The 26,463-nt window shown below is 38.2% G+C and overlaps 1 protein-coding gene across 8 annotated transcripts in view; it reads left to right on the plus strand.

Annotated features, from left to right (window-relative positions):
* The window catches only part of NFIB (nuclear factor I B), a 332,465-nt gene that overhangs the window by 122,075 nt on the left and 183,927 nt on the right, over positions 1-26,463 (plus strand). For 4 of the 8 annotated variants that reach the window (XM_065406900.1, XM_065406901.1, XM_065406904.1 and 1 more), the window contains exons 1-2: positions 6,110-6,139; positions 12,137-12,668. In XM_065406900.1, the coding sequence (XP_065262972.1) occupies positions 6,110-6,139; positions 12,137-12,668 (562 nt within the window). Of the gene's footprint in view, positions 1-6,109; positions 6,140-12,136; positions 12,669-26,463 lie in introns of those variants that run through there. The other 4 variants (XM_065406897.1, XM_065406898.1, XM_065406903.1 and 1 more) reach the window with 2 other exon arrangements.

The raw sequence follows: 26,463 nt of genomic DNA on the forward strand, positions 1-26,463 counted from the left end.
AGAAAAGATACAGCTGCAACTATTTTTGTGTGTGTGTGTCCAGGAAGTTTAAGATTAGTTAATGTGAGTTTTGAGCGAATTTGCTATATTAGCGAGAATGGGTTTCCATTCCTTTGTAAGGCTGCAAACGTGACCTTTACGCAGTCAGGGTAAAAACTGCAGCGTTGTGTAACACAAAACGTTGTGGTTTACAGTTTTTACATTTGAGGTTTGATGTTTTCATTTTTTCTGGTCTGGGAGACAGAGAAAGCTCGGGTATTAGAGTCACCATCAAACCATATGTGGACAGAGGTCAAGCACACACCCCCAGTGAGCTAGATAGGTGTGTGTGTGTGTATTTCTGATCATTCAGAAAAAAATAGTAATACTATGATTAAAATATATTAATATATTTATAGGTGTGATGATACTATAGTGAGTTACAAGTTTTACTGTTCACATTTTAAAAAACCTATACTGAAAAATTAAACTGCATATAAAAATGAATTGAGACTTCGTGAACAGATAAAAATATTGAGAGTTTCACTGTTTATTTCCCCAGTTACATTTATTTTCTATCGTAATCGGACAGATGTAATATACTCAGGAAAATTGAACAAGACTATAATTATATGACATTATAAACATCTGGAGCGTTGCTGTATAGTTGAATATGATATCACAAGGAACCCTGAATCATAAGGAATCCTGAATCGCCTTGCAATTCACAATTACTGGTCATATTATATATAATATATATTGCACACAGTATAACATTGTGATGTATATAATACATAATTTAGTCAATCTATGCTATATGTGTGTGTACACATGTAAATATTTGTGTATATAACGGGTATAAGCTTAATTTTCTTACTGCTGATGAAGTTGAAAAGTTGATGTTACAACATGGATAGCTGCATATAGCTTGTCTTTTGTGTCACAAGGGCCTGGTGAAATAGAAATTTAAGAGGAGGCGATTCTTGCATACTGAATTATTTGAAATAGCTGCAAAATGTCTGAAAGGGATGGTTTTTATTTTAAAAAAGATCCTATTATAATATTCAGACAGAAATGGATAATTCTCTGTATGTTTGTAGATAATTAGGAAATTCACACCCTTGTATACTAAAATAAACAGGTATATACAGTCCAACATTAACAATATCTTTCTCTTGATTTTGAGGCATAAAACGATGTTCTGATTGACAACCAAAATACTAGAACAAAGGACATCAACTGGAATCCTACATTAGCAAGAATATAGACTTGATGACATAACAGGCCTTTCCATTTCTAACTTTTAGGATCCTCTGGAAATATAACTACAAACGCTCTGTAGAATGTGTAGATATTGTGTGTTAAAACAGAGCGAGTATGAGAGCATGTGTTTCCATAGGAGTCCAATAGAACTCAAATCTGAATCGTCCGTGGAAAACTGCTGCGGAGGGCAGCGAAAGTTTGTTTGGCCTTTAGTTTCAAAAAGTGTTTCTAGTTTTCCATATAGTCGAGCTGGCTAGCCTCATATTGTATTTGAAATCAGTGCTGCTCGGTGAGTTTCAAACTGTAAATGTGCATGAAATGTAGACAGAGTGAGACACTGTTCCTGTATAACAGCGTGCGTTGGTATTTCGGCACTAACGTTATTAACAGTGATTTTCTCAGCTTAGTTTTGTCCCCGGGGAACACAAATAGCTCCCAGTGAAATAAGTACAGGATGCCAGATAGGGGGTATTGGGGGCTGCTGGGAAGAGGAAAGACCAGATTGGTATTAATTTTCCGAGAGAGAATTTAAAATACCGATTAGACAATTGCAATGTAATAAATAGATAGACGCATTTGACTCTTTATCTCTTACAGGAGCCTTCGCTTTAGTTGTGGCTGTTTGTTTTATGAAGTTTCACATATATAAAATGCACACCCTCATCACTCCCCCAAGCTGCCACTGGCAGAATATAGTGTTCCCATTCCGGTGATAGCATAGCAGCTTCTCTAAGCACTAGCGCAGAGCAAACCAGTTCTCAATGTCACTCAATGGCTAGGTCAGGTGGCGAATGTGTGTGTGTGTGTGTGTGTGAATATTACAGACATATGTGGATTTTTAAACACTATATGAAGGTCTGTTTATCTCCAGTATATACAGAAGCGAATATTGCAATGCTAGGAAACGTAGTGTTATGAGAAATTGTCAGAAAGACAGGATATTAAATAATACATAACTTGCAACAATAGTAGCTTATTTTTAGGTGCTTTGAGGTGTTTGAACTACCTTCATAAAGAATTTCGCTGCATGCCAAGGCCCAGTCGCAGTTATGGTTTGTTTTCACTAACTACCACGTCCTTAAAAAGTCAGGCACATGAGACATCAGCATTCATATACATCTGTACCTAAGCAAATAACTTTTAAATCTCTCCTGGGTTAATTTGCAGAAGAGGTAATCCTAAGGGGGAGGGGAGAGAGAGAAAAAGAAAGAAAACGGGGGAAAAAGCAATCTTGCAACCATCTTTAGAATGTATATTTCATCTTGTAGGCGTATGTGCTCGCGGAGGCTGTAGGGGAATTTCTGTACCTTTGTACTTGCGAGTAAAACTTTCTCTACTTCCGAGACGCTATTAAGCATGTTGTTTTTATAGTTTGCTTATTAAAGAGGGGGCATTTATTGAGATGAATCACCATACCGTTTCCACTCCGTCCCTACGGATGTCTTCCCAGAATGAGTTTGGTTAATCCTGGCTAACACATCTATTCCTGGAAAGGCCTGGAGTTAGTCTGGTATTTTGTTAAATAAGTAGCGCTGGTTTGCTGGTGCGTCAGTGTTAGTGAGTGAAGGGCCGGGCGCTGTGTGTGCAGGGCGCCTGAGGACAGAGGGAGACAGACACAGCCGGCCACACGGGGCCCCAAGCAGTCAGCCTCATCTCTCTCTCTCCCCCTCCCTGGCTAGTCTTCTTTGTCTCACTTAGTGGAAGTGAAAACCAGTTATTAACAACAGCGAATGTATACGTGTATGTATAATCCCCAGTCCTTGTTCCTATTCCAGTGTGTGTGTATGTGAATGTGTCTGAGTGGGGATATCAACCGCACCCATCTAACTCTGGAGTTTCTTCTGGCTTGTAGAAACCCCAAGGCTCATTGGCTCTCCTTACCTTGTTCCTCTTCTTTGTCCTGCTGTTCGAGCTCAGACGCTTGCCACACTTTGTTGCTTTTAGTGTAAATGTCTTTGGCGAAAAAAGGGTCCCTTTCCCAGTACATACCCGGAGGAGGGGCTAGTTATAAAATCTGTGCAACTCACAGAGGCAGCATTTCTAGTGGGGTAAGGGGTGAGTTGGGGAGGGGAGGGAGAAGGCTATTACAGCTTTAAAGCAGACCCGCAGTAATGGCTGGTTGTGTAGGAGTCCAAGCGCTTAAAGAGGTGTTCAAGGACATTAGTGCATTTGTGCCAAGGGGAATGTCTTTTATGGTAAATTAACTCCAGTTAAATTGAATATTTATTCAAAGGGAAACTCCAGTATTTAAAGCTGGCGTTATCAGCTTTTTGCAGTGTCTGGAACAAGATGATAGGATTTGGTGTATTCTGTGCAAGATACGAAATGAAGTGTGTTCACTATGGTTAACCCCGAGTTTGCCTCATCGCTTCTGGCGTGAGTGCGCGCTCTGAACTTGCTTGTCACTTTTAAATACGACCCTTACAAGGAAGAAGACGTGACTTGTTCAAACACCGATGCTTTGAGCAAAGCCTGAAAGTGCAGCTAGCCACCAGAATGGATGTAGATAGGTTTCTTGTAAGGGTTAATGTGTTGGGCTCTCGCTGTTTCCTTTGACATTACCTGTCTTGTACGAGCCCCCCTCCCTTTCCCCCTTCCTTTGGCTTGTAAATTTATGGGAATTGCAGCTGGTAGACTTGGCAAGCTCTCCTCATTAAGAGCCCTCTTTGAAAATGGGCTGTGTTTGAGCATTTCCCTAATGAGGACAGGACGGGGTTAAAAAGTGACCATTTCATGGTTGACTTGAACCTGCCTACTTTTCTTGATGTGTCGTTGTGAATAACTGACGTGAATAACTCCCACTTTGGGAAAGGAAAAGTCACTGGTCCCTTCAGGACAATTCAGACTAGAGAGGCTCTCAATACCGAAACACAGGGAAGGTTTAAACTTCAGGCTGCTGCAGGAGCTGGCACTGATCAGGCGCTTCGTCAGCTTCTCGTTCCCCTTTGTGTCACCACAACCACCAGCAGCAGCGCGCCTGGGGTGGGTGCCCCCTCCCCCCGAGATCTGCACTGCATCACACCGCCCTCCCTTCAGGAGGAGAAATAAGTTTCATTCACTACATTCCTGGAGCAAGAAACTCGTCCTCGGGCTTCAGCTTCCTAGTAAAGCTGGTTTGGAAGATTGAAACCAGACTTTGCTACCGCGGGCCCCATCCTCCAGATTGTTTGATGCCCTTCGAGTTGCTGCTTGCACCCCACTGGGCACGCCAGGGGAGAAAGCCCCCCCCCCCCCGAAAAGCTGGCCTGACCTCCCCCTATCGCATAGCCTCTACGGAAAGGAGCCTGCCCCGCAGACTACCCCGGTCCCTGAGGGCGTGTGCTGCTCAGGCTGCGACGGCAAGGCGGAGGGATGGGGGCCATGTGTAAGGGGCTCCCTGGCAGGGAGACAAAAAGCAGCCCAGAGCAGGAGGCCCCATTGCACTGTCAGCAAAAGCCCAGCAGCCCCTCGGGTTTTAGGTGCACAGGGCAATAACAGTGAAAAACGCAACCCGAGAGACAGGGCTGCATGCTGGGCATGCAACGAACAAGGAGCCCCGGCTTCCACCACCGCTCTGGGTTGGGTTGAATGAGTGGCGATGTGGCGAAGTTTCACGCTTTTAGCTTCCCGCCCAGGCCCCCGCCTCTCCTCGCGGGGTGCGCGCAGCGGCTCCTCCTGGGCTGGTGGGCAGAGGCCAGAGTAGAGAGCCAGGTTGTTGCAGCCCCAGCCCCTTTCTGTCTCCCTGTGAGGGAATTTTCCACTGGGCACTTCCCAGGACAAGCAGAGGGAAGTGGGTTTATTACTGGCAGTGCTCTGAAATAGCTGCTGCAATAATCTTTGTACCAACTCCCCCCTTCCCCCAAAAAAGCCTTCTTTCACCCGAAGGGAGGGGAAAATTAGGCATGTTTGTAAAACGTGCTGGATTCTTCTACAGTGGTAGATGATTGATGAAGAGGAGGAGGAGGAGGAGGGGGTGGTGAAGATCTGGTGGAAAAAAGGAATGTGTTTGCAGGAGGAGGAGTGTAAGCGATGATTGTGTAATTAAATAATTAAAAACAATCCTCAAGTCTCATTTGGGGAAGCAAACTGGAAGGGGGTCCCCAGGGTGTAACCGGTGGATTTTCCAACTTCCAAGTTTTGCAGCAAGCGAGAGAGGGAGCAAATGGGGAGGGAGAGAGGGAGAGATTTATCGTTTTGAATTTTCAAGAGATCATTTTTATTATAGTGGGCGTTTGGAAAGCAGCCTCTTAACATTGCCCACATTAGAGAGAGAGAGGGAGGGAGTGGATAGGCAGAGAGAGGCACAGGCTGCTGCGAGAGAAGCCCGGAGATTGCGCGCTGCGAAGCATTTCCCAGCCTTGGGGGACTCACACTCTCACTCACTCTCTCACATACGCACATGGTCTCTTCCTTGCAAAGTTTCGCCTGCGATTACGCCGGGACTTTCCTGCTCCGCTCCGGGCTGTAACCTTGAACTTTGGTAGCGTGGTGACAGTGCAACCACCGCCGCCGCCACCAACATCTTAAAAAAGCAAACAACAAAAACCCTCCCGTCCACCTCCCCCACCCCAGAAAAAACCCTTCATCCGAAAACCAGCAGCAGCAGAAGCAGCAAAAGCGAGTCTCCTGCGCCGCCGACAACAAGAGGGTTAAAAGTGTAGATTGGATTTCACCCCGGGAAATCTAGCACACGGAGTGAACTTGAATCTTTGGCTATTTAAGGAGGACTGGGGTTTGCTGTGAAGTTGTGGTGATCCAGGGCAGAATCCCGTCCTGATTGATTTCATCTTCCTTGAGTTCTCAGATGTCTAAAATGAATAGATGAAATTATTCCCTTTTGAGGCTTTTCTTAGGGGCTCTCCGGGAAGTGTGTTCTCAAAGCGAAGTCATGATGTATTCTCCCATCTGTCTCACTCAGGTACAGATGCATTTTGATTTTATATTTTATATTTTTTATTATATATATATATATATATATATATATATAAAGCCACATATAATATGGTTCTCAATGAGTCATGCTAATAGTAGTAACGGCTTAAAGCATAATTATAGCTGCTTGTCAGGGTCCAAACTCCTGTTGCAAAATAGAACAGCAGAGAACAAACTGTACAAGGCCATTGTTTTGGGGGAGATTCGTTGAAAGTACCATCCCTAGATAAATACTGCTAAATTGTTGCATAAAAAGCCAAAGGTAAAAAACAATATAAATTAATATAATTAAAAAGCGGGTTTGAAAAGTTCTGATTAGACTGGAGAATATTAATCTGCTGTCTTTTCTGCTCTCCTGTTTACTCACTCAATGTCTAATACAAGGGTTTAAGAAGAAAAGTGTTATTTTTAATTGAACATTGACTGATGTAAAAGTAATACTGTTCCACGCTGAATTAATAATCTATAGTCTGCCAACAGTATGAGGTTGATTAGAGTGAGAATGACCAAACTACAGGATTTTTTTTTTATTTGACTGTCTAGGGACATAACATTTTTCTTGTTTAATTTTGGTGTTTTATAATTTTATAAATTAGCATGCAACTTCAAAAGCAAAAATTATCTTTTATATAAATTGCACTTATAGTTATTGTCATGCTTTGGTGGTAACTGACTTTTTGGACCTTATAAGAAAAACAAGCAATAATTGTCTATGCTGCATCCAAGATTATATGTTTTGAGAAATTTTGGACAAACTGTGCAATATTGTTTCAAGTAGGGGAGATATAGAGAGTAGATTCTGGAAAATCCAGGGTTTTATGAAGATATGTAAAACGTGGTGAAGGAAACAGAATGCGGATCTACAGTTCTTTTGAAACTATTATTTTAAACAGTAGAAAGTAACACATCAGAAGTTACCGCAGAATATATTTATTATCACTTTAACAAGAAATACATGTATTGGTGCTAGAACATATTCCAAAGAGTAAACTAACTCTGAAGCTATGGGATAGTTTTCAGCAGTTTTTAGTAAAAGTCTGCCTTAGGAGGATGTGATGTAAACTGATTAACTGATAGCTGCTTGTGTCCACATTGGTGCAACAAATAACTAAAGAAAAGTGAGAATGTAAATCTAGTGTTATATTATTGTAAATCTAATATTAATGCAGTTATATTTGTACAGAGGACAAATAATTATGATTTCAATTATTTGACAATTAAAAACATTGTGATTTAAAAGGACTGAAGCATTCAGAAATTGTGAATGAAGATGAAAACAAAGATAAGGCTTATTCATTGATTGGATACAGTCCTGTAGCTTTTTGGCTGACACATTTTTTATTGTTTATATTTTGTTTGGCATCTATGTGTGATTGACTTAGATATGGATATTTTGAGCAAGTAAACGTCAACTAAACTGGACAAGAGTATTGTTTTTTTGTAGTTTAAAAATAAATAATTATATTATAACCTATAGATTGCACTATGTATTGAAGATATGCATATATGTTTACAGGTACGCACCTAGGAATTACTTCTGGTGTAATCCATGTTTAGTAGATTTTTCCCCCCTTCATCAGCTGTCCTCTCTTAAAAAAAAAATATTGACAAGTTAATGGGTCTTCTGTACATGAGTGTACATCTAAGACTAATACAAATGAAATAAAATAGTTTTTACATTATATTAAAGTAATAGGGAAAATTCTCATTCCCACCTGTAATATAGCGGATAAGGTCTTATGACATTTTTTTTATATGTTTGGTTTACATCTTTTTTTCAAATCTATATTAAAATGTCACTATGTATATGTTTATAAAACTTAATTTATGGGATTTATGCAAGCATAAATAAAAGAGCATTATCTTGCGCTGATGTATTAAGAACTTGTGTATATATATAAATATAGCCCTTTCTAATCATGCTGTATCATATGACTATTTAAATAGGCAAATTTAGTAATATACATTGGGAATACAACTGTAGCAGTTCTGATTTTCTTTATTTGTAAAAGTTTCTATCCTCTGTTTGAAATGATTGAAATTTATTTACTAATTCCCCTCCTCTTGTCTCCAATTTGAAGGTTAGGTTTACTTGCTTTGTCTTCTCTTTATTTTTTTTAAAAGTAGAATATCACTGAATCTGATATGAAGTTGTGATTAGCAGTTTGGAAAAACCTGGATAAAATTATTTTAATTTCTATTGTACTCGCTATTTGTATGATGGTCTGGACATATTTTGACTCCAGTGCTGTGTGCTCATCACAAAATATTCTGTTAAAACTTGTAAGCACAGATCAAAATAGCGCTTTACAAAAGTTGTAGTTCAGTTTGTGAGGATATTGCATTGTAGCCTTTCTTTAGAGTAGATCTGTAGGTTTGTTAAGCCAATACTTGGCAATTGGGAACGTTTCCCATCGCCAGTTCAATGGATACAAAATACCTGTACGTTAGTATACAGACATCACATACAATGTATTTCCCCCACTCTCTCCTCCTGTGTTGGAATGAATATAAACTCCAATTTATCTCTCTTGACTGAGACATGATAGGATGCAGTTACCGCATGCCTTTAAATGCTCAGGCTCTTGTGATATATTTAACACGGTTTATTTTTATATTGCTATAAAATATTGTTTAGTTATAGGGAAAAATAATAAAAATCCATACAATGAAATTGTGAATGCAAGATTTTCTATGGGTAATTGCTAGACTTTTGCCTCATTTTCTGTATCATAGTTGTCTAATTTGAATGTAGATGGATTGATATGAAATTTAGGAAGAGGTAAGGTGAGGGGGAAGGAGAAGGGAAATACATTTCTCTTGTAAACTACTCTGAAAAAGGAAGCTTGGCCTATCTGTCAGCATTATATTGTGATTACAGTGTAGGTATTTGTTCATTTATTTGCAAGCTATATACATCTTTCAGAATAACCTCCATGTTAGTTTAAATTGTTGGTGCATATTGGTTCACCTGAACCATTTGTTACGACACTTGAAAATCTTACCTTCATAAATCATTTTATTGCAAGAGCAGTTATGATTCACATGGGTAAGTGCCACATAAAAATCATTTTTTTCAATATTGCCTCTACCAATGTTAGGGAAAAAAAATCAAATTTAGTAGATGGCTTTTTAGGAGGTTGAGCAGAGAATGTGTATGATTAATAGCAAATCTCCATTTAGGATCATTTTTATGGGGCACTTCTTGTCAAGTAATGTTTCATTTGAAAGGAATCCAGATGCACAATGAATCTCTCAAAGATATTTGATAATACTGCTTTACAGCAGGACATAACTTGCTGCTTTTCTACTTTGTATTTTTCTTGAACTTATATTTTATAGTTACAGTATTTGATGATATTGTAAAACAAAACCCTAGTCATAATAAAAAAAATAAAGTTTCTCTTTGTGTAGAGAAAAATTAAACTATTAGAGTGTCAGACCTGAAATTTAAGTATAAAATGACTTATGGTTTTGGATACTATTGGATATTATTGTTAATATTCAATATAGTACCTAAAAGTAAAGTCAAACCAAAAAAGTTCATGATGTCCTTATTAACCCCCCCCCCCCGAACTGCTTGATATACAATATTTTATGTATTTTAAACTATAAGCACTGCAGCCTACTTTAAATGTAGAGGAAATTACAGTATTTGGGACAAAAGGACTCCCCCCACTCTAATCCCCTCCCCCCAGAAGTTACAGGTTTCAAAATTTGTAATAAAATGAATTAGAAATGTTATATGTTAAACCTTTTTGCTACATATGTGAAAATCAAAATGTTATTAAATGACTTTCTTTAAGATAACTTTCTGAGGAGAAAAAATAAACTTTCTGTAGTAGTTCTAATGAGAGGAAAAAGCATGGCATCAGAAAGTGTATGGCGATAGGGAAGTCTTATCGTGGGCTGTGGTTGCTCAGTGCAGTACTGCCTTCCCACACAAAGAACAGACTGTGGTTTAACTCTTTGCCTGGCCTAGTTTTGTGTGCCAGTATAGTATCAGAAATGTTCAAATCTCTGCTGGAAACTACTGAACAGTTTAATCATTGCCTTTATGTTTCACACTGTAATAAAACCATTTGCATCCTTTACTGTTCAATTTTGGTTCAGATTTTTTTTCTTGTGAAGGTAATGTTTGGCCATATGTGCAATTGTGCTCACAACTTTTTTTTGGGGGGGGGGGGGAAGGGGAGGAAATTAGGGGTGAAAAATCAAATCTTACATGATTTTAACATTCAGAATACTCTGAACTTGATTTTAAATTTGAAGTTTTTAATACCAAAATCTTAGTCTGAAGTCCAATAGGTCGCCAAGAAAATATTGTGAACTCTGTATAATTATGAAGCCATTAGTTATACTTTCGTCATTTTTACCTAATAGAGTTAATCATCCCACTGATTAAATACGTCATTCCATTTCTATTAGTGTAACTAAAATATTAGTTTATATACTCTATTCTTGTGTATAATCACATAAAGAAAGCTAAGTTGTGGTATGATTGTATTCCATCATTCAATGTGATGCATAACCACTGCATAGTGCTTAAAAACAGAAACACATAAAAAATAGCGAGACACCCCCATAATCTCTTCCTTCAAAACCAAAACATAGTAATGTTTGGTAGTGGGTTTTGGCCATTTTAAATTAGTGGAATAATTACATTCATATTTGTTCACAGAGGTAGACAATACTTTGGGGGAAAGTCCTATTTGGGCATGAACAAGTATGGAGGATGCTACTTAAAACAGGCAAAATGAATGAATGATATACTCGTACATTAGTGATATACTTGTACATTACATTTAGGCTTAACCCCCTTTAATGCATTACACATTGCAACTAGGTAGAAGATATGAACCTGCAGGTAAAACCAAATGCCAGGAAGGATATTTTAAAAATGTAAATAAATTGCGTGGATTTCATAAAAGCGGTGTTTGACCAGTGGTATACTCCTAATGTCACCCTGCCACAGCATGCAGAAACACAAAGAATGCAAAGTTTGTGCCAAGTTGCCATTTTTCATTGTACATCTCAGATTGATTTTTAAGGGGTTTAGAATAATTGCCACACTCATGTGATCAGTTAACAAATTAACTAACTCCGTGGGGCTTCAAATCCAATAGTAGAGCTTCTGGACGAACATTAATGTAATTTTGTTCTCAACTTCATAAACTTCTGTTTTACTAAGTGTGTGTGTGTGTGTGTGGGGGGGGGGGGGGGGGATGGGAGGGAGGCATGCAGAGCTCTAAGTACAGAAGCTTCTGTTCAGGATTTTTACATGCTGTGTCTTTTGCCCACCTTCCCTTACCGTATACTGGTTTCTCTAGTTACTACCACTGGAATGGTGCTGTTTCAGTGTTGGAATGTTGGACGATTGATAAGAAAATGGATCAAGTTTAATGGCGCATGCTCTTTGTGCCACCAGCAGTCTCTTGCTGAGAGCATGCTCCAGAAGCGGGAACTGTGTGGCATTACACTGAGCATGTATATGCTTTGTGTTTCTGTGCCACAGAGAAGAGAAATGAACTGTGGCATTCGCTCCTGCGTTTTGAACATTTCTGCTCAGAATTTTTAAAATCGTATTGTGTCCTCTTTGTAAAATGGTACTGCTTGGCATTAGCCGATCAGTCAAATTTTTAAATGTTAGAAACAAAACATCTTGATAGCATCTCTTTTAAATGATGTAGTCTGTATAGCATTGTGAATTGAAGGGCATACAAAATAAAGCCTTCATGTGTTTGTTTCAGAGGATGAAATGTGGGAAAATGTGATGCTCAGGATACTTCTGTCTCTTGTCTGACAGTTGTAGTAATTACATAAATGGGTGTTGTGCAGAAATTGTTGTAAATGTTAAGTCTATATTTTCTTCATCTTGGTTTTCACTTCAAAATGTTCAGAAACTTATCTCTCTATTTCCTTTATTATGAGAACAAACTGACTGAGTTTTCTTCTTTCTCCCCCGCACCTTTTCTTTCAACAGGATGAATTTCACCCGTTCATTGAGGCACTTCTACCACATGTCCGTGCAATCGCCTATACTTGGTTCAACCTTCAGGCTCGAAAACGCAAGTACTTTAAAAAACATGAGAAGCGAATGTCAAAGGATGAGGAAAGAGCAGTCAAGGATGAGCTACTTAGTGAAAAGCCTGAAATTAAACAGAAGTGGGCATCCAGGCTCCTCGCCAAACTGCGCAAAGATATCCGCCAAGAGTACCGGGAGGATTTTGTGCTCACTGTTACTGGGAAGAAGCACCCATGCTGTGTATTGTCCAATCCTGACCAGAAGGGTAAGATTAGGAGAATCGATTGCCTGCGACAGGCTGACAAAGTCTGGCGTCTGGATCTAGTCATGGTGATCCTGTTCAAAGGCATCCCCTTGGAAAGTACGGATGGAGAGCGACTCATGAAATCCCCACATTGCACAAATCCAGCACTTTGCGTCCAGCCACATCACATAACAGTATCAGTCAAGGAGCTTGATTTGTTTTTGGCATACTACGTGCAGGAGCAAGGTAGGAAGCAGATTGTTGTGTTTCTATGTTAGTATGTCAAACACTGGTTCCAAGCAGATTTTTTTCTTTTAAGGGAAGACTTCCAATGACACATTTTTCTGTGGTGTATATACAAAACTTGGGTATGTACACATTTGTAAGTCAGCATGTATACGTATACACAGATACACGTTCATTCCAACAAACATGTGTACTTGACACATGCATGTGACATACGTGCTGTTTTTTCTTGCAAAAGGAACAAGGAATATTTGAGTTCCTTTGAAGTTCATTTTTGTCAAAAACTGGCAATATGTTGGATATTTTTTGCAGTTAGTACTCCAGAAAATATTAATATTTTATAGGTCTGTTTTCAACATCATTATTGACATATGCATATGTGTGTACTTGCACAGAAACATACATACAAAATATAAATATTTACATTTTCTTTTAATTACTTGTGTTCAATGACTTGTGCTTATATTGATCAATCTGTTAATGCTCTGAAGAGCAACTATAAACTTTCTCAACTGTTGCAAAAATCAAACATAAAAAAGGATTTAGCAAAGAAACCTTGACATAGCCCCAGTAAATATTGTTGTTATATAGTCAGAATTATAGCATGCAATGTTTGCATTTTATCATATTTTAATAACCACTCTTTGATTGTATGAACCACTTCAAATTACCAATATTAATTTTACTTTTCAAAGATGCATGATGCAGATTTGCCCAATTTTTTCCATCAATATAATATTTTCATAGTACACTGATACACATAATTTTACTTAAGAATTGTTTAAATATGGAAAATACTAGGTACACTTAAAAAAAAAAAGAGGCAGTTAAACTTAGAGATATAGGACTAAAAGTAAACCAGCTGTTCATAATGCTCTACAGATGATTCAGAAAAAGTATTTTGCTTGTCAAACTTTATGTATATAATTCATTGATAATAGTATTCATTTGCAGGTCATCTGAATCATAAATGGATCCAAGTAGATATATGTTTTCATATTTCTGAAACCCATGAAATGCACGCTCTTTCTTATAGGTCCTTTTTTTTATTCTCTTGTAATTATACCATCCTCTAGAAGTCTTTATATTACTGATTATCCACATTAATAAAGCATTTCTTTTTTAGCTGTAAATCCAAACTGGATGAAGTTTGAACTGCCACAGATGGTGGGCCATTTCATAACTTGGCCTGGTGGTGGGCAGAAATGGCCTGCAGAAAGGCAGATGGCAGACAGTTATCTGATGCGTTGTATATAACTAGGGAATTTAACTGAGAAATTAACTGAATGGCTTTTATTAGTAACAAAAAAAGTAAAATGGCACCTACCTTCATTTGGCTATAGATTTTACATACTATTTATTGTATTAATTCTGTAGAAGAACACATACAACAGTAAGTTTTTAACGAACCTCTATTCTAGAATTCATATTTAATTCCCCAAATTGTGTGTTATGATCATATAATTTAAGTAAAGCAAATTAAATACAGTGAGTTTTGCTGGATTATTCATAATGAAAAAATATAATTCGGTAGTTGGTTCTGCTTGTTTTTATTAGCTTTTTTTCTCTCTCAGGAGTATACAGTGTATATACAACATTTGGTTGTTTTGCAGTGATTTGATGTGGCTGCAAAATCTGGCAAAACTGATCCAGGAAAACAAAAAGAAAGTGTTTACTGTCTGTGGTAGTTTCAAACAAAACATCTTAATTATATGTTATAACTCTAAATTTCTTTAGTGCAAAAAGTTCAGGAAGTGACATTATGGAAATACATATAGTAAGACATAGCCTTAATACTAACACATTTTACCTGTCTGTAAAATATATCTTTCTGAAAGTCAAGACTACAAGAGGAAACAAAATGGTTCAAGCAACTCTGGAACCAAGGAAACGTAGGGTCGGTATAATCTCTTAAACTTTGTCAATTTTTAAGTTGGTGGCAAGCTTTAACTTGAAATGGGGAATCAGGATGGGTGAGGGGCATTACTGGATTATTGGTTTGAATGAATTGACAAAATACGTTATTTTAAGAAGTGTCAAAATAGACGTGAATAAGATAACCGTACGCTAACATTATGACACCATTCATATTTCCAAAGATACAAGGAGCTACTAAGAAAATATACTGGAAGATAAAGTTGATTAACTTATTTGTATCAAGTCACCATTGGTAGACCCTTTGTTTATTGTAAACTGTGCATCTAATTTGTATCTCACTGCGTTGCAGTAAATCTCTTGTTAACATGTGGTGGCTCTCTACTTTTGAAGAAGTCATGTTAAGTTAACTTGGTATTTTTTTCTTTTGTCAAGCTTTTAATCTTTCTCCTCTTTGTCGAGAGCAGTTCAGTTATGGCGAATTGCAGTGTAATTGATTAAGGATGTCAGGTTTTGTAAAAGATACAGCAGTTTTATTGACTTCATGCTTATCTAGCACATGACTTTTTATTTCTTTTTTGGTATATGAAAACCTACTTAATGATGTCATATACATTAAGTATAGAAATAAAAACAATTCCTGAAAGAAATATGAAAAAATAATAAGTAAGTGAAACAAAATAGAGGGTTTTTAAAAAAAAAAACGACTAGGAGAAAACGTGAAGAAGAATAGTTAGAGTGCCAATGATGGTTGCCAGTGGCACCAGGATTGGCATCAGACCTTCTTTGTTTAGCCTAGGATGCCTGTGATTTGTTGGTTGGCATCCGCATTGCAGTGTGGAGTAATGTTACAATATATTGACAATTTCCAGATCTAGAAATGTCAATATCCTTTTGGTTCTTTATAAAAGGGGTTTCTACTTCTTGTATTCGATGTTTCTTTTGAAGGAAGAAATAAAGACCCAGCCTATCAAGTTTTGTCGTTGACCAACTTTATCTGGTTCTCCTTTTTGCTTCTCTCTCAACATTCAGCTGTTTTCTCCCCCCGTCTCTTATTAGCATCCTCTTCTGTTGCAGAATGTAAAAAAAATTAGAAGGGGTTGGACACGGGTTTCAATATTGCTGCTTTTAGTGGTTTTGGGGAAAAAACTAAAGTTTACATTATGCTCTATACCTAGGTCATTAGAATGCTTAGCATAAAAATAATTCTTTTAAAAACATATTTCTCTGGTGTTCTGCCTGTTTGATATATCTGTCTCTTTTTTCTGATTTTTGAAGAAAAAAAATAAATAAATTAGTAAATGCCATGATTACCATTTCTGTTGACAAAACTAGATATTTTTTTGTTATCCGATAGACAGCATGTATCGTTTGGTATGAACTACATCTCAGTCCATAAAATCATTTGGTGGTATTTGATTCAATCAGTGCAGCGCTTATGCTGTGTTTCGTTGCTACAAGAACCGCCATTTTGTTTGTCAAGTGCCAGGAGGAGGAGGGGGAAGGCAGACAATGTGCTTGATGCCAATAATGGTTGCCAGTGGCACCGAGGTTGGCATCAGACCCTCTTTGTCTAGTTGCTGAATGCCTTTGATTCGTTGGTTGGCATCCGCATTGCAGTGGGCACATTGGAAAGTTTTTGACAATCACTGAATGAAAGCTGCTGTACTTGTTTGCTGCAGTAGAACCTCAGATAATATAAATCCTTTCCTCTTATAGATGTTTTAGTTAATCCTACAACAGATGATTTTAAAATTTGCATTGCTGTTTTTCTAAATCATAAAATATCTACAGTGATGTTTCTCATCTGTAGAATTCTTAATCCTCATGTTGTCTTTGTTAATTTTTTTTAACATAAATAAAATACAACCTTTATATTAGGTATTCCATTGCATACTGAATGAAGCACAGTGCACCTTGAGAAATGTTTTGGAAGTCTAAAAGACTAAAATAATAGTAGATGCACTAAGCATTTTGAAGTGTTTTTTATGTGCCTGTTCCTATCACAGTGTATTTCTCACAAAAGTTAGATTACCTTATGCTTACACTCTTCCCTTTCTCGTGGTGTAAGAGTGATATAATTGGAGAGCTTTAACCCCAGGTATTAATCTAAATCAGGAGTTCAGGGAAGGCGCTTTAAACTTAATAATTAAGTATGAGTGCAGCAAAAAGATACAGTTCCTCTGAGTCCGATATAGTTCAGACACTCCTAAATTTCTAAGTTCTTAAAACATCAAGATGTTAGAATTCCAGCTGCACAATTCTGTTACCAGGAAATCAACAAAAAGGCTAAATGATTTCTGTTGAAGTTTCCTAGATAGTTAGCATTAATACTGCTTTCTGGTTAACCACCATTATCTCTTTAATTAATAAGAAGGATTAGCAGTTCTACCCAAAGGGCTGCACAGAAGGAAGTCTGGCCTACGTGAGTCCCTGAATCGCCAGACTGTGTCCTGTCTGTTTGGGGGAAAGGAGGGGGGGAGGGAGAGAAAGGGGGAAGGGAGGGTGTAGACTGAGCTTTCTCGAGAGTGGGTAGGGGAGAGCTGTATGTGTGGAAAAATGCATCTATTGCACCACTAGGAAGTTTACAGATCTCAAGAGATAGCAACTGTTGTGTGCTGGCACTTTGTACAAACCACATGACTTCAGTAGTCTGCAGTTTAAACTAACTCAGGCTTACTGATTTTTGGACTGTACTTCGTCCTGTTATTAAGTACATTTTCAGATAATCTGAACAGGAACACAGAAGTCCATGTGTCTCAACTGCATTGATTTGAAACAGTATTTAGCCTTTTTAACATTGACAATTATGGTTAATTTTTTTTTTGAATGGTCACATCATTCTTTTCATGTGGAATATCATAGTAATCCATATGCATTGTTTTCCTGTGAAAAGTGTAACTTCATTTAATAAGAAATTTTAATAATTTTTTTAAAAAAAATATGGCACTTCTGAGTTATAAGAGTTAACTAGTGAAATACTAGTGGCGTAATAGTTCAATCTCTTTATTAAGTTTTATTTTTTCGGTAACTGACATCTTTGAACTAATGTACTTTGTTAATATTTTTTATTAATATTACTAAAACTTTAGATCATAGTTAGGAATATCAAAGTGGTAATTTTAAAGTATTTAAAAAGTGCATGAAATTATTTACGATGATTAGTTCAGTTTAGGAATAAAGTTTGAAGATATTTTATTCAGTTGAAAACTATATGCAACAATATATTGCTGCATAATCTGTTTTATGTGTGGTTCATTTAATGCTGGTGATATGCAGGTGCTCAAAGTGCTACATCATCCTTGTATACTTAGGACCAGAGTTTGCGCTTCTTGTGCACTTCGATGCCTATGTGTTCAATGAATGCAAAAATGGGCCCAGAAGGATCAGTTCATTGAATTACTACTTGTCCCAACTCCCATTTCCTCGCAGGATTGGCCCATTATTGAAAATTTAATATGGGAACATAAAATTAAGTATTATAACCATTTTGCAGAAGGGTACACCAAGGCACAGTGGTTAAGTGACTTACTAAGTTCATACAGTAAATCAGTGGTTGGACTGGGAACAGCACCAAATAGTTCCAACTAACATCTTCCTAACCACTAGATTATATGGGTTAGTCCTTGTCATGGCATGGAACTTCAGTCATGACATACAGCTTCACAAGGCAGTTCCAGGTTTAACTATCAGAGCCCAGGTGCCAATATGGAAACTTGGCATCTAGGTACTGATATGGCAAACTGAACCCTTGTGTTAGTAACAATCTCATTTTTGGAACAAAGCCAATATGGAGCAGAAGAACAAGTTTCATATTTTATCAATTCTGATTTTAAAATTGTGGTTAATCTTTAGCTGGCAGATTGTTATATTATATTAAACATCAGTTTGCTTTGATCAATTCCATTTAACTGGAATTATGAAGAAAATATAATATTTAAACTGAAAAAATACTACATGCTTCTTTTGGCATGAGAATACATACGGTACCTCATCTGTGCTGAAAAGAACAGGCATGACATGCATTCATTGTTAAATGATCATGGTTAATTAGATGTGAACATGGATGTGGTAATGTTTTCCAAATGGTTCTTGCAAATATTTTATGCATGAAGATATAGGGAATTAAAATATTTGAAAAGACTGCATGCTATTCTTGATTTTTTTTGGTCTGTGTGTGTCTACTGACATTTTGGAATGCAGAACTAAAATCCAAAATGGATGGTAATTTTTTTGTTAATTTCCCATCAAAGTGGGACTCTTAGGGGTGGTACAGGGTTGGTCAGAGAGAAGGAGGAACTTTTAAATATTTAATGATAATGTTCCTGGCATGTATGAAAGAGATGTATTTCAAGAAGGCTTCTGTTCCTCTTGGTCTCAGTAGTGAAATCATCACAGGATTAAGCAACATAGTTCCTATTTAAGTCAAGGGGAATTAATCTTTAATTTCTGATATCATAGTAATTTCCATGGCAACAGGGCATAAAGTCAACACTGGATTATTGCCTTATTGTAGGGTCAAACAAAAAAATACTCAGAGTTGTGAACAAAAATGCTTCTTTTTTTAAAAACGTAAATAACTTTATTAATTTGTAAGGGAAATGGTTAAAATAAGAGACAAAGACAATTTTTTTAAACATTCTCATTTTCCTAAATGTTGAAGATGTCTATAGTTACAGTGAAGGCTTAGTTAAAGGTGAATTAAACACTAATACCATTACACTTTATATTTTGAAGTATATTACAACAGAAGTGCTGTCAATTAACACACTTTAAAGGTGCATACATTGTTTGTGCTAAAGGAGGCTGACTGAGCAACCCACCTGGTTTTTCCAGGCTAAGGTGTCCAACTTTCTTTTCCCCCTGGCCCCTCTCTGTGGTGGAGGAGTAACTTTGGAAATCTCAAGGACTAGTGGTTACGCTATCGGAAGCTCTGGTTATTACAGCAGCATACCACAATGCCAAGCATAACAATTCAAGAGGCTTTCTAAAGACTTGTACTCCCTTCTCAGTGGCAAGGTGGTATGTTGCTTTACAGTAATCATTTGGGTTGATTAACTTAAAATACCATGTCAAGTTCTACTGCTAATTTAACAGAATAGGTTTAATACTTACATTTTGGGATAGAGAAGAAATCACTTCACTCTGGAGATACTTTTCAGATGCTAAGTGAAGAAAAAGGAAAAAAAGCCTGTCTAATTAGCCAAGGTTTGTTTGACAGTAACAAGATGCCACTCTTTATATGGAGGTTTCATGGTTTTACTCTTTTTTAATACTAGTAGAACTTATAGAAACAGTTGCTAATAGACGTAAATAGAGGCAAAGCAATCCTAGATTTTAATTGGAGGTTTAGGTGCTCAAAGGTTAGTAAATGAGAAAAAAGTCCTATAGTATTATCTTGGTCAAAGGGAAAAGAGAGTTGATTTCTGTGCGTGTATATTATATTGTTCTTGAGCAGTGAGCACTGAATAGGGTTGAGTTGCGGTCTTGCAGTATCATCTCTCTTCCTCTCCCCACCTTTTTATTCATAACTTTTTCAAACAGATGAATTTTGGGCTGAAATTTTCCAAGCTTGAACTCAGCACAAAGGTGATTTTTTACTTTTCTTTAAAAGTTTGAGCTGAATGACTGCACCACAACTAAAGGTGGGGCAGAATTTGTGTGGGCTTACCCAAAGAAGGACAGCTCTGCTTTGTGGAGGGGAGGGGGAGAGAAAGAAGATCAGAAACTGCTGCAAAAGGTGCTCGGTGGTCAACTTTGCAGCAATGACTCACCCCCCGCCCCCCAGACCCCAGGAATGTGCATAAAGGCACAAAACCTGTGTGGGGCAAGTCTCTATGTGAAAGCAGTGAAGAAGCCAGCACCCACCCTCCCTCCCCTAGTAGCCAGCAAGTGGAGGCGAATGGCAGGCTGGGTTTGGACCTGGTGTGGACATTACGCTAGTCGTCCCTTTTAAAGGGGGGCTGGGAAGGAATTTTTCCCACACCACCAGAATTGGCTTTGGTGGAGTGTGGTTTTTTCACCTTCCTCACAGTGGGTGTGAGGATGGACCTTTTCTGGTGAATAGAAAAGGTGGTAGGCCATATGTCGCAACTTATTTTGTAATATTGGGTGGATGTTCAGTGCAGTAGTCCATAGGGAGGGTAGCCAGTGACCAGATAAATGGCCTGGTAAAGTACTTAAAAGGAGGTACTGGATAAAGAAACAGAACAGGGGAGGGGGTTCGGGGACTCCCATGACCGGTATGGTAGGGAGCCAACCCCCTCCGTTCTCATAGTCCACCTTAAGCCTCTTGCAAGGCTGGTGCATGGTAAGGTTCAAGCCATGGGTCGGCTGCGGGACCTGGATGGAAACAAAGGGGGGCTGGTGGAAGCCCCAGAGAATTTATGTGAATAAGCATGGATTAACCAAACGGGGGCTGGTGAAAGCCCCGGAGAATTGATTTGAATAAGCATGGATTTGCCTGCACTGTACACTTTATCTGCCGGGTAGTTCCAGACATCTATATAATAAAGTTGCGGCCTGATTAAAACCCATAACAAGTCTCCTGTCCTTCTTGCTGTATACCCAGACAATTGTTTTGGCCATTTTTTGAGTTGTGTGTGTTGGGAAAAAGAAAATGATTCAAATGAAGTTTTGCTTTATTGTATTTCAGAAATGGTTAGAGTTAGAAACGTCAAACCTGACTTGATTTTTTTTTGTCCATTGAGGTAGGAATAACACTCGAAAATTTGTTTATTAGTTTTTGTGTTAGAAACATTTTTAAATCAGCACTTTTTTACATGAGCATTAGAACATTTTCTCTTAACTTCTTGTGTGTTCCATTCCTCCTACCCAAATCACTTAAAATATCAGGTACACACTGAATCACTTTAACTTTAGGCCGCCCATAACTACTGAGGGCCTTAGGTAGCATTCCCGTAAGAATGTAGCTAAAGGCAGCTCAACCATTAAAGCTTCCTTTAGTCCTGAGCTGCCTTAAGCGTTTTTATTGTAAAGGTGCCTTTAAAACTAAAGCATAAGGGTGTCTTTGTAGCTCTCAGTGTCCTTCACACTGTAATGCAGTACTACTGTTGAAAAATCAAGCACACAAGTTAGGAAATACAAAAAGTTAAGGTTTCTAATACACTATTAACTCAAACATACCGTACGTTTGTAGCATTTTCCATATTATTTGCTCCACTGTAAGAGTGTAGAATTTTTTAATTTTAATTTCTGAATTTCCTAATTGTGCACGACTCTTCAACGGTAATGCAGTATTAACAGTTGTTGTACTCTTCATTCTCACATGGGATGAATTTAAATAAATGAGAGAGAAGTATCAGCTTTTTATGCTGAACACAGTATGTGTGGTTTATTTTTTAGTCAGACATTTCTCAGTATGCTCCCAAAACTGCTTCTGTAATAAAATCCACGTATTGGAACATTAACTATTCTGATTTATTTTTTATTTAAAATAGAACCAACTGAAATATGCATACTATCTAATACAGAAGTTTCAAATTCTGTAATTTAAAAGTTTTATTAATATTCAGAGACAAAATATATTTGAAATTAAAAAGAAATCTTGATTTTTGCAAACCACATTGGTCAAAAATAACATGATTTTCAGCTTGATTTCTGGGTCAAATTAGTTCATAGCAAGTTGTAAAGAAACTTGTATTCAAATCTATAAATGCATCATATGTAGCTAAGCAACAGTATTTATAGTAGAGCCACTTCTTCGCTTCATGTATGTGTATAACTCTCCACTAATGCCAGTGAGAAAGTTGCAGAGGTATTGAAGGGACAATTATGCTCCAGTGTCTCTGATTTAAAAGTGTGAAAATGTCTTCTAGTCAGGACAACGTGTATTTTATTATTCTGACATCTGCAGTTTCTGGATGGATTACCTTAAATTTGTTATGCCATGTTAAAAGCCTTGTTTTACGAGGCCAGCCTCAGCTCCTGGCCTTAGTGTCAGGAACCCTGCTACGTGATGCAACATGTCTTGTTAGGTTTAATTGACCAAAGCTGATTTGTTAAAACAAGTCATTTGTGCTGTAACTTATGCCCAGGCCAAGTTGCTACCTGAATCTCTTGACCTTGACTTGTCTGGGTCATGAAGTGGCTTCGAACTGCTTGACCTTTCCATTGTTTAACAGTGCCACTGTTTCCTCTGATTCTTTTGTGGTAACAGCTGACAAGAAGACTTCAGCCCTGACTTTACACCCCAGTGGATTTCAAGGCATCCCTCTGGAGTTGCTGTGTCTTCTGTTTGATATGGTCTGACTGTAATAGTTGTCTTTTGTCTGCTGACAGTGATGGGGACAAATTGGCAGCCCTCCTTGGTGGAAGAGGTGTCAGAGGGATTACTAGTTAGAGGGACACTGCATTCTGTTTTGCTGTGTAAAAAAATTCCATTTCTTTTACCTAGTGTAGAATCATTATCTCTTCCAAGAGCAAATGCCACAATTCTGCATCAGTCAGATGCTCTTAGTTCATTTTTTGAACTTTATATCCACCTTAATGTGTCTATCAAAAACACCCTTTGAATGTAATATGCTGGAAAGGGGGCTTGGCCTTGATAGTACTTTAGGGTGAAAATGTCAAACATGGACTTTCACTGTAGTGTGCAGTGTTGTTGTAGCTGTGTTGGTCCCAGGGTATTAGAGAGGCAAGGTGAGTGAGGTAATACCTTTTATTGGACCAACTTCTGTTGGTGAGAGAACTCTGTGCAAGCTCAAAAACATGTCTCTCTCACCAACAGAAATTGGTTCAATAAAAGATATTGCCTCACCCACCTTGTCTCTCAAACATGGACTTGTTACTTCATAGGTGCTGGAACTAGGGGTGCTGACGCACCCCCGTCTTGAAGTGGTTTCCATCATAGACAGGGTTTACAATTTGGTTCAATGGCTCTCAGCACCCCCATTATACATTGTTCCAGCACCCCTGTGTTACTTCCATTTTTTAAAGAATTACTTAAAGTTAAAGGGACAGTTCATATTAGTGTCACAAATGGCTAAGTAACTGATTTCAGAATTATTGTAAAACTTCCTTTTTAGCTAGCTTGTATCCAGGGTTAGCTGTGGTCTCTGTAGAAAAAGACTTTTTGCCTACTATGTTGATGTAATACCTAAATTTATTAAGAGAGAGGAGGGGAGAAGAGAGAGTGTTTTACTTCTCTCTCTAAAATTCTTGCCCTTGATGGTACAGTGCTTGCACTTTTTAAATGTCTGTGAATTACTCTTGGTTTGATGAACAATCAATGGTGCAATATTCCAACACTCTCCATAGTATGTATGTCGCTGTTTCTAATCTCAGATTCTTCATGTGTAATGTGTGCTTCCCACAATCACTGTTCAGCTAGCAGACTAGTTGATTTTTTGAGATGGGCATGACATCTAATAATCTGTCTCAAACCCTGGGACGTACAGGAAGATGTCCCTATTGTAATCATTGAGTAGGTAGATCTGTGTAAAAATTAATGACATAGTATCGTCTAACTGATTTTCAGAAATCACAAGGAAATGGCTATTGGGCCTACCAGTAATATTGCTATGATAAAACAGCACTAAATTGTAATCTAGCGCTATTCAAATAGTTAGTAGGTTATTAATTTAAAGTCTTATCCTGAAAGTTTACTCACATGAGTAGGCCTATTGAAGCAAATTAACTTCACACAAAATATTTTTTCTTTTACAAAATACCACTAATTTGATTTTGCAACACATGATCATACATTTTTAAAAAATCCATCTGTGTTTTATGAAAAGCAAAAATGGTTTATTAAATCTGTGTGTATGTATATATAAAATAGTAGTTTGGTGTAATTATAAATGGCCAAACAGATCTTTTTAATTTGATTTTGGGGTGAGACGTTTTCAATGTAGAGATATTTTTTTTAATGGCCAACCTATAACCCCCTTGAAAATATGCTCACCTCAGCTGCATGCAGTGGGTCCTTTGGCTGGCTGGCTGGAAGAAATGGCATTGTTTCCACATAGGGGCTCCCGCTGCAATTGGCAGCAGAGGAGGAGGAAAGTTTACCTGGATGGAGCAGGGAGGAACAGGAAGTGGCTGGACTAAGTGGGGGTTGGTGGGCGGGGCACTGCTCTTCCTGGTGATTGGAGGAGGGTATTTATACCTTTGGCAGTTCCAGAGAAGCCCTCCACCCTATGACCCCTGGAATCCACTGTAGGCATTTATGCTAGTCACCTTTGTCCTTGGGGGCTGGGAAAGATGCCTACTGACAGATTGGCTGAGATAGGGTGGGTTTTGTTGTTGTTGTTTTTTTTGTTTTTTGTTTTCCCCAGTGTGGATCAGAAACCCAGTGGGGTGGGCAGGAAAGTTAGGTTAAAATGTTACAACTACATAACTAAAAAAATGTGTCAGTGTCCAGCATAGGCATTTATTACAGAAGGGTTATGGTTACTGAATAAAATGGACTGGAATGGGATTTAGGAGAAAGCATCCCTTAAGGAAGTTAGGGCAGGGGGCCTCTTACACCTGGTTCATTGGGGAGCTAACCCCCCTCCTTTCATAACTCCCTTTACACTCAAACTAGGGTAGGGCAGCAGGATCCCAGCAATGGGCTGGCTGGGGCCACACTGGAAAGTGGGAGGGCTGACCGCAACCCTCCCAAGAAGGGAGAAACCATTAAGGAAATAACAATAACCTGCACTGTACAGTTTATTACTGTGTATTCCCAGATATTTGAAGTAAACAAAGTTGCAGCCTGATTAAATGACTTCCATTGCCTCCTGTCTTTCTTCCGGCGTGGCTGTACAAAGGAGGGTGTATCTAGTGACACAGACTAGACTATACTTCCTTAAATGGTGTCATTGTGATGATAATCTGAAGTATGGGTCAGTGGTTAGGGTGGTAGCCTGGAACTCTGGAAACCTCGGTTCCATTCCTTGCTATCCTGTTGACTTTCTGTGTGACCTTGGGCAAGTTACATAAGTGTCTCTGTGCCTCAGTTTCCTATCTGTAAAAGTGGGGTGATAGTACAGGGGTGTTGTGAGGATAAATACATTAAAACATTATTGAAGAAGTTGGATGCTTTGGTGTTGGGGGCCATGTAAGTAGATAGATACAAACTAAAAAGTTTACAATTCTTAATTTTTTTTTCACTGTGAGCCAAATCCTCAAGCCAGTACCCAGCCCAAAGAAGGGTTCTATGTTGTGTAGCAGGTTCCCATCTCCAGCACATGTACCTCAATCATCTCATGCCCTATGAGTGAAATTTGCCTCAGTGTGGAAGGCCAGCACAAAGCAACCCTCCACTTAATGCCCTGTGGTGGTACTGTGCAGCAAGGCAGGGAGTAGGAAAGCAGCTGTATGGGGGAGGGGCGGGGTGTCTGTATGCTGCAGAGGGCTCATTGGAGGTTGGGCTGCTTACCGTATCCAGTATATGCTCCTTGTAGGAGCCATTGGCTGGAATGGCTTTTGTGGATGGGGCCTTGTGGCCTGTCCATAGGTTGCGGGAGTGTATGAATTTCATCACCCTTCAATGCCTCTGGAGGTCCACACATATAGCCTCGTTACTTAGACTTTGTGGGAAAAGCACCCTACATGTAAACATACTTGATCATAAAAAGAATACTCAGAGATGAAAGAAACTGATGACAGCAGTTAAAATTTATGTTAACATACTTGAATGGACACTGTGAGTACAGCTTATTACATCTTATTGATGATTTGGATAGATCTTGTTTGTAAGGCAGGTGATGGTTGTTCGTTCTTCAGGTTTATTTGATATTGGAAGTGATTTAGTATATATATATATATATTTTTTCCCTTTCAATTTCTTTTAAAGGGCCATCATTTATTCTGAAGTCTGCATTGGTTAAACTGAAGCCATCCAAAACATTTAATTAGTAACTTGAGCTATTTTGAATTCATTGTGCCATTCACCTTTTCCTCCTTAAATCAC

Source organism: Emys orbicularis, chromosome 6 (genome assembly GCF_028017835.1).
Source record: "Emys orbicularis isolate rEmyOrb1 chromosome 6, rEmyOrb1.hap1, whole genome shotgun sequence".
Classification (NCBI taxonomy): Eukaryota; Metazoa; Chordata; order Testudines; family Emydidae; genus Emys; species Emys orbicularis.